This window comes from Amaranthus tricolor, chromosome 2 (genome assembly GCF_026212465.1).
Source record: "Amaranthus tricolor cultivar Red isolate AtriRed21 chromosome 2, ASM2621246v1, whole genome shotgun sequence".
Classification (NCBI taxonomy): Eukaryota; Viridiplantae; Streptophyta; class Magnoliopsida; order Caryophyllales; family Amaranthaceae; genus Amaranthus; species Amaranthus tricolor.
The window spans coordinates 5,385,499-5,401,431 of record NC_080048.1 but is presented as its reverse complement, the minus strand read 5'-3'; the positions used below and the strand labels follow the sequence as shown (position 1 = coordinate 5,401,431).

Genomic DNA, 15,933 nt, shown 5'->3' with positions numbered 1-15,933 from the left:
ATGGAAATTGTATCATAATAAGTTGTCATATAATGTGTCTATCATTCCTCATGCCAAATTGTATCATATTAAGTCGTATTTTAAACAACGTCATGCCGTATTTTTTGAAGCCCACGTGCAAGCACGACCCACTACCATCTTTAATTTCAATAATTCCTAATTAATAACCGTGTTTTGTAAATCATTATAAAAAGACAAAAAAATAATAATAAAATAAACAAAATAAAAAATAGTAAATTAAAATCACAAAACTCTTAATAAATTTTACCACATAAGAATTATTTATTAACTTCATAAATCACTATTATTTACTTGGAGATCCTCCTTAAATTTAACCACAATTAGATACGTGAAAAAGGTTAGATTTATGATCCTTGGGTAGATTTGTTTGATGAGTGGTGAAAAAGGTGGCCAACACAAACAATCAATTGTCACAACGTTATTCATTTGATTTTCTTTACCTTACACAAACAAGTAAAGCGCCTTCGCGTAGCTTCTCCTGTTTTGTATTCCTTGGTACTTATGCACTAGGAACAAATCACCCACTAATTTCCCGTTGATTTCCTCTCTTTATATATGATCATCATTCACAAAATTCAGTCTTTTTTCACAATTATAAGGTAACAATTTACAATTTTTGAATTTACTATTCAATTAAGATGCTGTTGTTCTTGTAATTTGTTTTGTTTTCGCATGACCCATGATTTTATTGATTTGTTACTATCCTTTTTTTTCAATGGTTTGTTATTGTCGGTGAAAATAATGATTGATTGTCTGAAAATGGAGAAAAAAGTGAATAAAAGCATGGAAATTTAGAGCTAGAAATGGTAGAATGATGGAAATTGGGAGAACTGGAAATGATTGTGATGGGTTATTTTTGTTTTTGATATTGTAGATTGTTTTTAAATTGGTGTGAATTGAGCTACTATTGAAGTGGGTATGAATTTTCCTACTTATAAACGGATGAATTCAAGAGATTACGCCGAAACAATGGATGTAGAAGATCACTCAGGTAATTTTCTAAGCCACCTTATGTTTCTCATTGAATGGAGTATATCGCTTCTGGGTTTTATTTGTAATTTAGCGTAGGATATAGAATGAAGTTTAAATTGATATAGAAAGGCTTGTTGTGATTGGTGACTTGGTTCACCCAAGGTTCAACTTAGTTTAGCAAGTGTTTGGCTCTTCTAATAGGAGTTATGGAGTATGGGAGGAAGAGATTGATTCCTAATAGTTTTTCGTGGACAAATTAAGCTAAGACTTTGGGAATCATCAAATATGTTTGTCTCCATTGACTTGAAGCATATGGCATGTGATTGTGTAGCTTGGAAGGTTAGGCATGGTGCAAAGTGTGTGGAGAATGGAAGTTTTTATTTTGGTGCAAGCTTATGGGAAGTTGGTATGGCATGGAAAGAAATGCAAGAAACTTTCAAATTATTGTTTCGTGTTCCTTCCCCAATCGAGTGCACACTCAAAGCTGCCTCCCCGAGCGAAGATCCTGCTAAGTGATAGCTTAGTGTTTTGTGCACCCTTTTTATTTTTGCGTTGGGCTTTGTTATTATGTTTTCCTCTCGATATAAACACAACATGTTAGCATTTCATCATGCGTAATCTATCCCCCTTAGACGTAAACACATTAGCGTGTAGAATACTTTCTCCATTCTCTTCCCCACTCTCTTAGTTTCTCTACCATTGTAATTCCTTCGTATTTGTGAACTTATGCTTTTGTCCTATAACAACATTATCAAACATTAGCCTAAATGAGGATGTGGTTATAATTTGGGGAATCTTGTAATTTTTTTTTGAACTTGTTTATTGCTCATTTCACTTCAATTAATTGTACAATTATTCTAGTTCGTTTATTACATGAACCATTTCCTTCCTCAACGTTCCTAACCCGTTTTTCCATCAATGTTTGATACTAAGAAGTATAATGAGAGATAGAGGAGTTGGTGAGAACTCTGGGACAGTTTTCAGTAGCTAGGGGTTGATGCGGATAGCAATAAGTCTGACTATGGTCAAATATTATGGCACTCTATACCCCATCCACCTTTCTAATATCGTATTTAGGTTAATTATATAATTGGATTGGGATATTAACTTATAATTCAGCCCCTCAAATTAAAATCAAACAATACATATTACTAGCTTTGAAGAAAAATCTAAACTTGAAATCAAGATTTTAATTGAAGTTATAGGGAAGAGCAAAAAGAATCTTTACATTTATCAGGTGTTATGGTTTTTTTCTTTAGTTAGAATTTCTAAGGCTTTCTTTTGCCAAGAAATTTGTTCATTAAATTATTGTTCATTAAGAAAGAGAGACAAAACGAGTAATAAAGAAGTATTTTATATTTACTCATTCAAAGTTGATGCTTGAAATTAGTGGCATTTTGCAAATAGGGACTGCACATGAACACTATCCTGGTGCTACATATCCATCCTTGATTATGTGGTTCTTCAAACTGGGTTTTATTACTTTTTTTGAATACACATGCTTGACTTATTTCTATGCTTTGCTATGCCTCTTTAGTGAAAGTAATTTATGGTATGTTTTGCTTTTGATGCTATTTATTGTATTTCTTTGTTGCTTATTCTACTTGATTTTGGCAATCAAACTATTATATGTTGAGTAAGAAGGGAGGTTGGTAGTTAACTTTTATTTAATTTTTTTTTGCTATTTTTTAGGTTTCTTGCTGAATGATACTTGGGTAAATAATGGGAAGCCTTCATGGAAGCGATCATTGCCTCATGTACTTGTGGCAACTTTGACATCATTTTTGTTTGGCTACCATATAGGGTTGGTTCAATATCTTGAAGGCCTTTTTTATTGCCTACGTGTTACTATGATGAAACGTAGAACTTGGGATGACTCTTGTGAGCTCTTTTTGTGACAGAGTTGTTAACGAACCACTTGAAAGCATTTCTCTTGATCTTGGATTTAAAGGCAACACGCTAGCAGAAGGTGACACTTTTTTCATAAATGTTTACGGATTATCTATGTTCATCACTTTCTCATTCTAAACTCCTTTACTTTTAATTTAGGTTTTGTGGTGAGCGCATGCCTTGGGGGTGCTTTTGTTGGTTGTGTTTTTAGTGGCTCAATTGCTGATGGATTTGGACGTCGCAGAGCTTTTCAGTTATCTGCGCTTCCCATGATACTAGGTCCTTCTATAAGGTGATTTATTTCCTTTGCTTGTTATTTGTCTTTATTGTTGTGAGGTAGTTCATGCTTGCAATTCTAATAGAAGTAGCAAGTGCTTTTGTTGGTGATGATTGCTTGCTTTGTCGCCCTTAATGTGCATATAAATCTCCTTCGTTTCATGCTGAATTCTTTTGTAAAATTTGGGAATGCTTAGCATCTGTACTTCTTATTAAGTTAATGTATATCGAAGCTTTTTTTTTTTTGCCGATTTTAACTTCTACTGAAACTTAATTGAAGCTATTAAATATTATTTATTTGAATAGCAGCGTTTTGTAGGTAATACCGTAATAGATACAAAAGTATTAGGCTTTCTAGTAATGTAGTGTGGATTAGGTATTGCTAATGACCATTTAACACAAATTCTTGTATGAGATGGTCTCACCGTGAGACACGCCTTATACTTGGGTTAAATAGCCCAATAAAAGAAACTTTTAGCTTATGGGCTTGTTTTGAGGCTGTCTCACTGTGACGGTCTCATACAAGACGGGCTGACCATTTAAATACTTCAAGTTTATATTTGTTTACTATTCAGGAATGTCTCTACGCATTTCTGCAGTACAGACATTCTTCAGATTGAACTCTAGTCTATTCCCATGCTTTCCATGTATGTCATTTTTCGTAGCCACGGACCATATGTGAAAGCTTCTTGAGAGCTACTAGCTAGTAATGTGTCTGTCCAAGTAATAAACAGTTGCAGGACTGCAAAGATTATGTCGAGCTGACCAGTCAAATTTTTGTTCAGTGCAATGGCAAAAACACTGCAGGCTATGCTGTTGGGAAGGCTGTTAGTTGGATTTGGCATGGGTTTGGGTTCTTCTGTTGCTGCTCTCTATGTGGCAGAGGTAGGTCTTTGTAGTTTAATGCAAGTATTGGTGGTCACGTGGCTGTCTTTCCCTAATTGATGAAAGGATTTTGATTTTGGATGTTTAAGAATAGATTTCTCCAGCTTTCGTAAGAGGTACCTATGGGAGCTTCATTCAGATCGCAACATGTCTTGGTCTCATGGCAGCTCTAGTTATCGGAATCCCCTCAAAAGATATTATTGAATGGTAAGAAGATTTCTCGAACTCGCCAATTCCTTAGTGATTATTTTGTATGCCTTTCAGTGTATCTTACCTTTATTCTTTAGGTGGCGCATGTGTTTTTGGCTGTCTACCATTCCAGCTGCTACACTTGGCCTTGGCATGATACTCTGTGCTGAGAGCCCAATTTGGCTTTACAAGGTTTGCTCCATTTATTCATCTACAGACTGTGTCTATGAATTATGTTATTCTTTGACGATCAATATAAAATATTCTGTGTGATGAAGTGTCTGGATTGCTCTTTTGTGTTATGTTGATATGTATTTTTAGTTATTCCCACTGTCACATGATTTACTAATTTCCTTGCGAATCGTGAATCAAAATAAGCGAATTATGGTTGGTATTGGGCTATTTTAGGGTCATTTTGAGCAAATCGCGAATTCAAAAAGCGAATTAACTAGCGAATTATGTTACTTGTTCCCTACCTTTTATATGCTAGCATGATATCTTTTCGTTGATTTCTTTTTCTTTCACTGCGCTCAAAGTCCATGTGTAAGGCTAATGTTATGTTAATACATAAGGTGCTCTTGTGATCCTTTTGCTTCTCATTGTCGGTCCATTGTTGCATGGTACAATGCTTGATGTTGCTGGCAATGGGGAACAAGATTAGCTACTAGGTTTAACTTAGTCGACATATGTACCATGCACTAGGGAGTGGGTTGATTAGGTAATGACTTGCCATTCCAACTATTCAGATAGTCCTAGTATCTCAATGTTGGTAATCATCCTTTTCTTCCTCTTTTCAATAAGTTTCTAACTAACTTCGACACTGTTTAAAGCAATCTATGAATGTACTCCCTCTATCCCTTTGAATGTGCTACGCTGTATCCAAAAATCTCTCACTTTGATTGGCACAACGTAGCAAATTTAAAGGAACAAAGGAGTAAACAATATTTTGGGGATTGGGAGGAAAATAAAAAATACAATTTTTTTGGATAAGTTGATTCTTAAAATCCCACCTTTGGGTGGTCCGATTTTAATAATTTCATTGTTGAGAAAATCCCACCTTTTAACTATAGCCGCTAAGAAAGTATTTTGATTACTTTTTTACTTTCTAAAAGGATTTGTTTTATTGATTTGGAAAGATAAGCACCGATTGTTACGTGACATGTGACTTTTTTACAATTTGGAAATAATCGGTTAATTTAGGTTAATGTTTAGGGAAATACTTTTTAGGGGATATAGTTAAAATGTTGGATTTTTTGAAAATAACTGAAAGGTGAAGTTTTTAAAAGTAGATTACCCAAAAGTGTGATTTTTAGAATCGATTATTTCTTATTTATTTAGGATAGAGTGAGACAACAGTTGAAGGAGAGAAATAAGGGGAAATAATATTTGGACCTTTGTATTTTACTCAAAAAGGTAAGAAGATGTTCATGGGATATCCCAAGATAAAACTCCCTTTGTCCTGAATAATTAGACGCCATTTTTAATCTAGGTTTTTCCTGTTCCAATTTAATAACCAACTTTTTCTATTGGGTAAGAGAAACATTGAACTTGACATATTACCTTGAATGACAGAGTATATTATTAGTTACTTTAGGCATAGCATGGATGATCTTAATCACTGGCATGTTTTTAGCATTTTTACGTTAATCGGTTAATGTAACGGATCCAAACATAATATCTTGATCTTCCCCTTTCGTACTTTTGAAGTTTTTTCTAATTATTTACTCTTCCATTACTAATATATTTCACTAAGTATTATCCTGTTGCAACATGTTTGATTGCTATACTACTATTTTCTTGTTGAATCATGTTCTCTGCTGGAAAATCTACTTGCAAGCCTTTTTTTCAGTCTTTGCTACGAGATGTTGGTAGGTTGGTCCTGTAAAAGTTTCAGTAACTAGTGCTTGCATTTGTTCCTCCTCGTTATTTAGCAAGGAAGAAGCTCAGAGGCCGAGACTGAATTCGAGAAACTCTTGGGTGGGCCACATGTCCACTCTGCTATGGTGGAATTGGAAAAGGCCGACAGAGGAGACACGGACGGAGTAACACTATCGGAGTTACTTTCTGGTCGACATTCGAAAGGTAGGTTTTATGCCACTCTAGTGCGGATGCACTTTTAGTGGTCTTGTACAAAATTTTTCATATTTCCCAAAAAGCGCTTGTATTCACTTATTCCTTTTGCAGTTGTTTTTATTGGATCAATCCTGTATGCTTTGCAGCAGCTATCTGGCATAAACGCTGTTTTCTACTTCTCGTCAACTGTATTTAGAAGTGTTGGTGTACCAGCAAACCTTACGAACGTGTTTATAGGAATCTCCAATTTAGCAGGTGTTCTCAACGTTGTCTAGCTTTCATGTGCATGTTGTTTCATTGTATTTGGTCTCACCGTGAAAAGTCTTCAGGCTCGATTATTGCGATGACATTTATGGACAAGGTGGGGAGAAAAATGCTGCTGCTTTGGAGCTTCTTGGGCATGGTAATTTCTATTGAATGTTGTATTTATCGATGTTCCTCCTCTCCTACCTCAATACCACTCAAAAAGCCTTAAATCTTCATCAAAGCCTGATAAATGTTTCATCATACTGATTGTTTGTCCGCTGTACAGGCTGTATCAATGGGTCTACAAGTTGCTGGCGCAAGTTCTTATATGCCGGAGGCTATAGCATTTTACTTATCTGTTGGTGGTGTGCTATTGTGAGTATCCTTCACTGCTATCTCTAACTCATTTTCAAATCCAATCATTTACGTTTGTTGTGAAATTGGATCCACTTAAGCAAGAAAAGACGGAGATAAGGAAGAAGAAACAAAACCAAGTAGACAAATAAACAAAGCAAGAAAGCCACTCTCTAAGTGTGTTGTCTGCACTCTAATGGAGTTACCTCACATTACAAACCTTAGGAACCTCCTTTATTGCCCAAGGAATCAAAAGCATCAAACCTCGGAGTTTCCTAAGTCATAGGCATGCAAATTGTCAAAAACCATGCTTGTTAACAAAATTACTTACTCGAGCAAGTGCCTTGCATGCCCATGCACCCAACTTGTTCACACGAGCAAACTCCCTACGAACAATGACTTAATCTCTCCATTTTGCTCGTTCGAGCATATTTTGTGCTTGTCTGAGTACAAGTTGCTGCAGCTTTTCTTCTTTATGTAATGTCCTTGGTTGGCCTAGCAATGGCCACTACTCTTGCCCTTAGGACCTTACACAACATTCTTGTTTGCTCCATCATTATGGCTCAAGGGAGCCCTTGCTTGCTCATCCACAACATCAAGCAAGTCATTAACACAAGTCATGGAATCTCCATGTTTTTGGGAAATCTCCTTCTCAATGGAGAATATGGATCTCGATTTAATAATCTTCCCCTCAAGAATCAAGACCAAAATTTTTCCTCATCACCAAAGGCCACTGTCCCTGGCGACTCAAATTTCTCTTCATCAAATTTGTGGCCTATGAAACCACCACCAAATTGTAGTACATATAAGTTTCTCTTACTCCTCTCCTTCATGAGCACTATGCTCCCCCTTATAATCTTCAAAGCCCCTCCACTAGCCTTGAAAAGGATTCCTTTTCTCTTTTTCATGGAATTCATGTTCTTCTCAATACTAGTTGGCTTCGTCTTCTCAAGAGACTCATTGATTTCATGTTGCACCAACAAATCTTCAATCAAATTCTTTAACACTAAAATTTCATTTTCCCATCAAAGTGTGGGATACATAACTTATCATCTTCACTCATTTTTTTCAACCTTTTTTCAACTCCTACACCCTTCGCAAAACAGCAAGAATCCTCCATCACGCTCTAATACCTGTTGTGAACTTAGACTCACTTAGGCTATAAAAGATGGAGCTGAGGAAGAAGAAACAAAACCAACAAAGTAGACAAGCAAGCCAAGCAAAAAGGTTCCTTACTCGAGCACCCAACTTGTTTGCCTCGAGCAAGCTCCCCATGAACATTCTGCCTCACACAACTTTCTGCAACTTTGTTTCTTCGTGTAATGGCCTCGCTTGCCCAAGTAATGTCCCACACACTTGCACATAGCACCCCACTCATCATGCTTGTTTACTTTAGCATTATGTCTCAAGGGAGCCCTTCCTTGCTTATCCAAAATTTCAAGCAATCATCAACACAAGTCATAGCATCTCCATACATTTGGGAAATTTCCTCTTTAATGGAGAATTCAGTCCTTTATTTAACAACATTATTTAGTGTTGGTGTGCTTGGTTTTCAATATCTATGTAGGCTGTAGTTGCAAGTTACTTTAAATTATCCAGTAATCGCACTGGTGATGGGCTGGTGGCGCAACATGATACTATGATATTTAATCCTTACAAAAGTATTACTATTAATCTCCCGCTTCATTTTGAGTAAAAGTAATGCTATAGGGCACAAAATTGATGAAAAAACTATTTAGGGCCCAGCCCCCCTCCCCCCGACCACCCCTATTTCCTTGGCCAGGATTTGGCCGTGAGAGCGTGGTTACTGTAATTCTGTTTGTCACAAATATTGTTTACTTATTATGCGATTTCCTTTTGATTATACTACTATTTGTCGGTGCCCCTTTTCACTATGACCCATTATAAGTAGCAACATGGAGATTCTTAGGAGCTAATAGTATCCTGGAATATTTTTTTTAGATCATTGATTTGGAGTGCCCATGTCGTGGGACACAACTTGAAGTTTGTTTTGAAGTTAATATATCTCTAAATACGAGCCATCGTACTTTTATTTTTGATTTCACATTTAAGATTCTCTGCTGCTTTGTTAAATGTACTTTGCTCAAACCTACCTTATTGCAGATATGTTTTAACATTTGCGGTTGGTGCTGGTCCTGTTCCGGGTCTGCTCCTCCCTGAAATATTTCCAAGCCGGATTAGAGCAAAAGCGATAGCTTTTTGTATGTCGGTCCATTGGGTATGATTCTGAATCCTTGAATATCCATTTTAATATTATACTCTACATCCGTCTGAAACATTGATATTGGCCGGCCTTCGGATCATAGGAAGAGCATGTATGGCATCTACATATTTTCTCATTTCTTGGTATCATGTTTTGAACATATTTAATTACCTGTGACTTTGATATTGTTAGGCCGTGATAATTCATCACATGATCACCCCATGACCCACTCGTGTGGATACACTCATGGGGCACCCGTGGGCTCGAGCCCACAAATCCAAGGGTAATGAGCATTGACTTGCATACAACACATGATGAGTTTCACTGCATCCCATAAGCATATGTTATTAGGAGGATTAGTCACCAAGTATTATATGCAAGTCCACAGCCCAATATTTTAGCGAGAAGCATTTCCAACATATATATCTTGGAATACAAGACTCATTGTACTTGGGATCAAAAGTTGATGTTGATATGAGATCGGCGATTTTGTAGTTGGGAGTTGGGATGAATATAGAATTTTTTAGGAAAATGAGAGGTCAGAACACTTGACACTGTTGTCGACTTATTGTAACTTTCTTTAGCTTTCATACAGGTCTTTAACTTCTTGGTGGGATTGTTGTTCTTGCGTCTACTTGAAAAACTAGGACCGCAGATCCTGTATACTATGTTCAGCAGTATCTGCTTACTAGCTGTTGCCTTCGTTAAGAAGAACGTGATAGAGACAAAAGGAAGAACGCTTCAAGAAATCGAGATTGCTCTTCTTCCCGATGAATAGAGTTGGTTCTTGTTCAGCTCGAATTATTTGGGATTTATGAATGTTATCATGCTTTATCAACTTTATTCACAGTTATCTATCTCAGATGGTTCCTAACAGTAGTAATCATAGAAATTCTTGCGGCTTGACATATTGAATTTACGAGGATCAAACTAGTGTTAGCCGAAGTGGATGTTTTATCACGAGGAGTATATGACGAGTAATATAGCGAGGACTGTCGATTTCTGGAGCTATTGCTGCTCTGTATCTAACTCAAGTCCTTGAGGCGGAATCTGTATATGCTATGAGCTATGAATTTATTTACATTTCGAAATAAGAGTAGTGCATTTTTTGCTCTTCTGCTACTGCTACATTGTAGAAATTGCTCTTTGTGCAAGAATACTCTTATACTAAGAAATACCTTGATCTTAACTTTAGTAGGAAATATTAATATTTTTATTTGATATGTTTATTGTGAGATATATGCTATGTAATCTTAATTTAGCCAATAGTTACGTTTAATGTGGCAAACCTCTATAATGTCATTTATAATTTCCCTGTCTTTGTATTAAGAATAATTTGCGAATTACATTTTTAAAGTTTAGTACTTTTGCGAATTACAGCTTAATATTTATTTTGAATTACAGCCACGAAAGTATCTAAGTTTACAACGTTTAAGCCATATCACAAAATTCCGACCATTTTGGTGGTCGAAATTTTAAGTTAAGTGGTCGTAATTTTGTGATTTTACCTAAACACCATTGACTTTGATATGTAATTCACAAAAAATAAATATTAAATTAAGACTGTGATTAGCAAAAATCCAAAACTTTAAGGCTGCAATTCATAAATTATTCTTTTGTTAATCATATAATATATATTACGTAAGCACAAATTTTACTCTACAAAGGAGAAACCTAAACACCAATTTCCTTTTTTTTTTATTCAAAAATACCTCAACTTGTTCAATGGCCTCCAACAAGATATTATGGAGGTTGCATTGATACATACAAAATTGAAGAACATGTATTCTAAGAATACATGTACTTGAGGTCTCCATTTCTTCAGTCAAAGCGAATCGAAAAACCATTGCCAGTTTTAGTTACATTTACCCCACCATATTCATCAAAATCCGAGTCTGAACCTGTTTCCCAGAAGTCAAACCGATCACCTGGGGAATCCTCATCACTGTCACATATAGTCGATGGAACTCTCAGCTCAGGAACCGGAACTGGCAAAGGATCCTCCGTTAGGTACTTGTCTTGCAACAGCTCCATTGCGGTAGCTCTACCTGCAGGATCAAGACACAAAAGCTTCTGAACTATAAGGATTTCATTCGGTGAACGGTTTGGTAAACAAGATTCTATCCCGGCAGGTTTTTCTATCTTACAGAACGAAATGATTTTATAATCCGGGAGGTTTGAACAACCGGGAAAAGTTTCCTCTGTTAATTTACCCAAAACGTTAAAAATTCTAGCAAGCTGATCAATATCCGAGACCCCAGGAAAGAGAGGTTCTAAGCTGAAAAGCTCGGCAAAGATGCACCCTAATGACCAGAGGTCAATTTCGACTCCATAGTTTGTCGAACCATAGAGCAATTCAGGAGCTCTAAACCATCGAGTCCCAACACATGAAGTTAAAGGACCATACCAGTTTTCCCCTCCTTCATCGGTTTCATATGTATGACAACCTTTGAAGGGATCATCTTCGACTTCACTCATAGTGTAAGTGGCAAGACACGAGTTATCTCCATCGGGGATGTTTGAATCATTATCGGTGTCATCTGTAGCAGCGGTTTTAGCCTTCCGCTCAACTAATTCTTTGGTTTTGATACCTTGCTGCTCAGTTCCACATGCCTGTTCACTCAAGTCATTGCTGACGAATTCAGAGTGTTGATGTGTATATGACTGGCTTGCAGCAGTAGCGTTTTGCTCGTTGTGTTGCAATTCGTCAGCTGATGCCACAAAGCCTGGCTCCAAGAGAATCCTTGCCTGAAGCAACAATAAAGAAAGATAGTTCATGTTAAAAGTTAGTACAATCCAACATGAATGATATTAAACTGACTTAAGACTGTTTTTATTAATTGCATAGAAACTTGTAGAGATGTGTATGAACATGTGAATTCGTATGTAGAATGTAGATGATTGTATGTATGAAATGTGTACTGAATATATGCATAAATCACATTAACCTTGAAAGATTAAAATGATAGTAGTAGTACAAGCTTTTGAGAGGCTTGTGATTCTCCAATGAGTCAAGAAACGCATGTCAAATCTATTACAAATGAATGAATGCTTTCTCTTCTCTCCCCCTCTATTTATACTTTTACCTCTAGATTTTATTCCTCTAACTAATTACGAGGGACTAATTTATAAGATATTTCCGAAATTACCATACCATACCATACCATCATATCCAGTAAATCCCACTTACAAAGCCAGGGTCCGGGGGATACATGACATACAAACCATACTCGTACCCCTCGTAAGATGAGGCAAGAGGAATGTGATCAATTAGACACCAAATAGTTAGAACCCTGCCAAGAAAGCAATGAAAATCACCTAGTAATACTAGAAAACTCTGTGGATTCCAACATAAGCAAAATAAGAGTTGAACCAAATAAAAACAAAACATACATATAAACATGTGTAAAACAAGGCCTACTAAGGGAAAAAATTTAAATAAATAAAAAAATATTCGACTGAGTGGCTGGGTCAGTGTAACATAATTCACTAGCTTCTTTAGTTTTTGAATTCGCGAAGAGATTAGCAAATCATGTGACATTTATCATGCATAATATGTCACTTCTGATTTTGGAAGAATCCACTCATTCAAGCATCAAATTCATTTGTATAGACAACACCTGCACAGCCATGTAGAAAATAATAGGAAACTTGCTAACTCCTATATGTATGAAATAGGATATGGACAAAGTAAGAGGCGAAAGAAAAATTAAAGTATTACATAAAAATGTGCAACAAACTTGTTTAGAAACTTTTATACTTTTTTAACAATCTTAATAAATTCAATTACAAAGCCTGCTTTTGGAGTAAACCCAAGCCTAAATTTAACATCCTAAAAATTCTTTTTACACATATTAAATAAATGATTAAACATAGTTTACTATAATTACTTTTCTATTTCAAGTTTGTGAAATTTCCAACACTCCTCAAACTTGAAATGATTTTAATTATCATTACTATGACTTGCTATTCCAAGCATAGACTTGAGCTTTTCGAATAACGCGACTTTCAGAGGTTTTGTAAATATATATACAACTTGTTCTTCACAAAACTGAAGCTCAAATTCCTTCTTCTTTACAAGCTTTCTTATGTAGTGGTAACGAAATCAATGTGCTTACTCCGACTATGGAAAAACCGGATTTTTTTGATAGGGCTATTGCTGACTTGTTATCACACATTATAGTAGTTGGTGATTGTTGATGATGATTAAAGATCTTCGAACATTCTTTTTAACCAAACCGCTTGACATAATGCTGATGTTGTTGCTATATACTTAGCCTCTACCGTTGACAAAGCTACTACTTGTTATCAGCATCATGTGAAGCAGTTTGGCTACGAAGAATGTTAGAAGATCTTAATATCATCAACAAGTACCAACTACTATTATGTGTGAAAACAAGTCAGCAATAGCCCTCGCAAAAAAATCTAGTTTTTCATGGTCGAAGTAAGCACATTGATATTCGTTATCACTATATAAGAGAGCTTGTAAAGAAGAACGAAATTAACTTCAGTTTTGTAAATCTGAAGAACAAGTGACAGATATATTTACAAAATCCTGAAAGCTGAGTTATTCGAAAATTTCAAGTCTATGCTTAGAATCGCAAGTTATAGCAGTCATAATTGAAATTGTTTCAAGTTTGAGGAGGAGCGTTGGAAATTTCACAAGCTTAAAATAGAAAAATAATTATAGTAAGGAAAAATTATAAGAAACTACCTAATTTATAGGTCTATTTGCAAAAAACTACCTTATATATTTTTTTTGCAAAAAACTACCTAATGTGATATATTTCTCTGCAAATGACTACCACTTAACGTAAAACGTTAATTGACCGTTAAGTTTGAAGTTTGACCAATTTGAGAGGTTAAGTTGTCTACGTGGAAGTATCTCATTGGTCCTCGTATTTTAAAATAACTAAAAATTAAAACACATAAATTAACAAAATAAAAATAAAAGATACTTGACGTCATTTTAACCCATCATAACGATTTTTTTCAAAAAATGAACGTCGCGATTACCCTGATAGGGTAACTCTTTCGGAAATCCGGTCAAAACAAGTACTTATTTGCCTATTTTCTGACATGTAAATCGAAAAAGATAATTTAACGTCATTTTCACCCATCATAATGATGATATTTAAAAAAACAAACGTCACAATTACCATTATGGGATAACTCTTTTTCGGTTTACATATCGGAAAATAGGCGAATAAGTACTTGTTCCGATCGGATTTTCGAAAGTGTTACCCCATTAGGATAATCGCAACATTTATTTTTTGAAAACAAATCGTTATAATGGGTTAAAATGACGTCAAATATCTTTTATTTTTATTTTGTTAATCTATTGTGTTTTAATTTTTAATTATTTTAAAATACGAGGACCAATGAGATACTTCTACATAGACAACTTAACCTATTAAATTGGTCAAACTCTCAAACTTAACGGTCAATTAACGTTTTTCGTTAAGTGGTAGTCATTTGCAGAGAAATATATCACATTAGGTAGTTTTTTGCAAAAATAATACATAAGATAGATTTTTACAAATAGAACTATAAATTAGGTGGTTTCTTATAATTTTTCCCTTTAGTAAACTATGTTTCATCATTTATTTGATATGCGTAAAGAGAATTTTTAGGATGTTAAATTTAGGCTTAGTTTTACTTTTACTATAGAAGCAGGCTTTGTAATTACATTTATTAAGATTATCTAGAAAGAATACTCTCATATGAATTGCCCAATCATTGTAAAATTCTGCATTCGACAACTTTGGAAGACGCACTTGAAATGTGTTACTTGAAAACGTCAAATATATTATTTTATGATTCCGGCTCTGGTACCATGGTATTATTGGTGCAATATTTCATTTGTTGTTCGTGTGATACCAACGAACACATCAATCTTTCTAAGGACATTTAAGACATGTCATTTCCTTCTTCAATAGTTGGAACAACATTATCAATTTTAGAATTTGTTGATGGTGTAATTTTTTCAACTACACGTTGATCGTTAATATTTGCACCATTAGCTCGTAACTGATTAACAATATATTGGACCCGATCAAGATAGGATCCAATTGTTTCATCTTCTTCATGTTTAAATTTTCAAAATGGCCACGTAACGTTTGCAAACGTATTTGTTTAACTCTTTCATCTCCTTTTTTATTACAGAGTGGTTGTTTATACCTCACCTAAATCACTCAAATTACCAATCTTATCAACAATCAACATATTCAGTTAAATCAGAAATGAATCAAAACCAAACTAAAAGTTTTAATCTTTTTCACAAAATAAAATTTGCACACCTTCAAAAATACTGATTTTATTAATGATCACAAACATCCAATGAATAGGCGGTCAATATCTCACTAGAATACTCATAAGATCTTCAAGTTCAATCAATAAAAAAAACACTCAACCACAAGCATTACAATACCAAATACAAAATACCAACAAATCATCACTAATCAAAAGCAACAAAAACCCACAAATAAATCATCTTACCTGACCAAAATCAGCCAATTTCAAAACCCCATCATCAGAAATCAACAAATTAGACGGTTTAAGATCACGATGAACAATTGAATTCCTATGACAAGCATCAACACCATGTAAAATTTGAATCATCCATCTCTTAATCTCCCCAGGAGAAATCCCATCTTTCCAATTCTTTTTAGCTTCTCTTATCAAAGAATATAAATCAGTCTTTAAATATTCCAAAACAAGAACAGCATCTTCATCTTCCCTCCAAAAATACTCGTGTAAAATGACTACATTTGGGCAATTTTTTAGGGTTTGAAGAGCTTCGA

General features: G+C 35.1%; 2 protein-coding genes across 3 annotated transcripts in view; one reads left to right on the top strand and one right to left on the bottom strand.

Annotated features, from left to right (window-relative positions):
* The first annotated feature begins 428 nt into the window (after window positions 1-428).
* On the top strand, window positions 429-10,657 carry LOC130807056 (probable plastidic glucose transporter 2). Of its 2 annotated transcripts, none has more exons than XM_057672340.1 (14): window positions 429-620; window positions 896-1,012; window positions 2,686-2,797; window positions 2,895-2,962; window positions 3,043-3,175; window positions 3,945-4,044; window positions 4,139-4,251; window positions 4,332-4,425; window positions 6,165-6,315; window positions 6,418-6,561; window positions 6,636-6,709; window positions 6,839-6,927; window positions 9,031-9,145; window positions 9,715-10,657. In XM_057672340.1, exons 2-14 carry the CDS (start codon window positions 940-942, stop codon window positions 9,775-9,777), a joined length of 1,329 nt encoding a protein of 442 aa, XP_057528323.1. In that variant the 5' UTR covers window positions 429-620; window positions 896-939; the 3' UTR covers window positions 9,778-10,657. The 2 variants fall into 2 exon arrangements, with proteins under 2 accessions (XP_057528323.1, XP_057528322.1); XM_057672339.1 differs by having other exon boundaries at window positions 430-620; window positions 9,726-10,657.
* A 142-nt stretch (window positions 10,658-10,799) lies between these two features.
* LOC130807057 (cyclin-dependent kinase F-1-like) overlaps window positions 10,800-15,933 on the bottom strand; it is a 5,472-nt gene continuing 338 nt past the window's right edge. Inside the window, exons 1-2 of the mRNA XM_057672341.1 lie at window positions 15,629-15,933; window positions 10,800-11,878 (exon numbers count right to left, since the gene is read on the bottom strand). The exon at window positions 15,629-15,933 is cut by the window's right edge and continues 338 nt beyond it. Coding sequence (XP_057528324.1) covers window positions 10,952-11,878; window positions 15,629-15,933 — 1,232 coding nt within the window. The 3' untranslated portion in view covers window positions 10,800-10,951. The remainder of the gene's footprint in view (window positions 11,879-15,628) is intronic.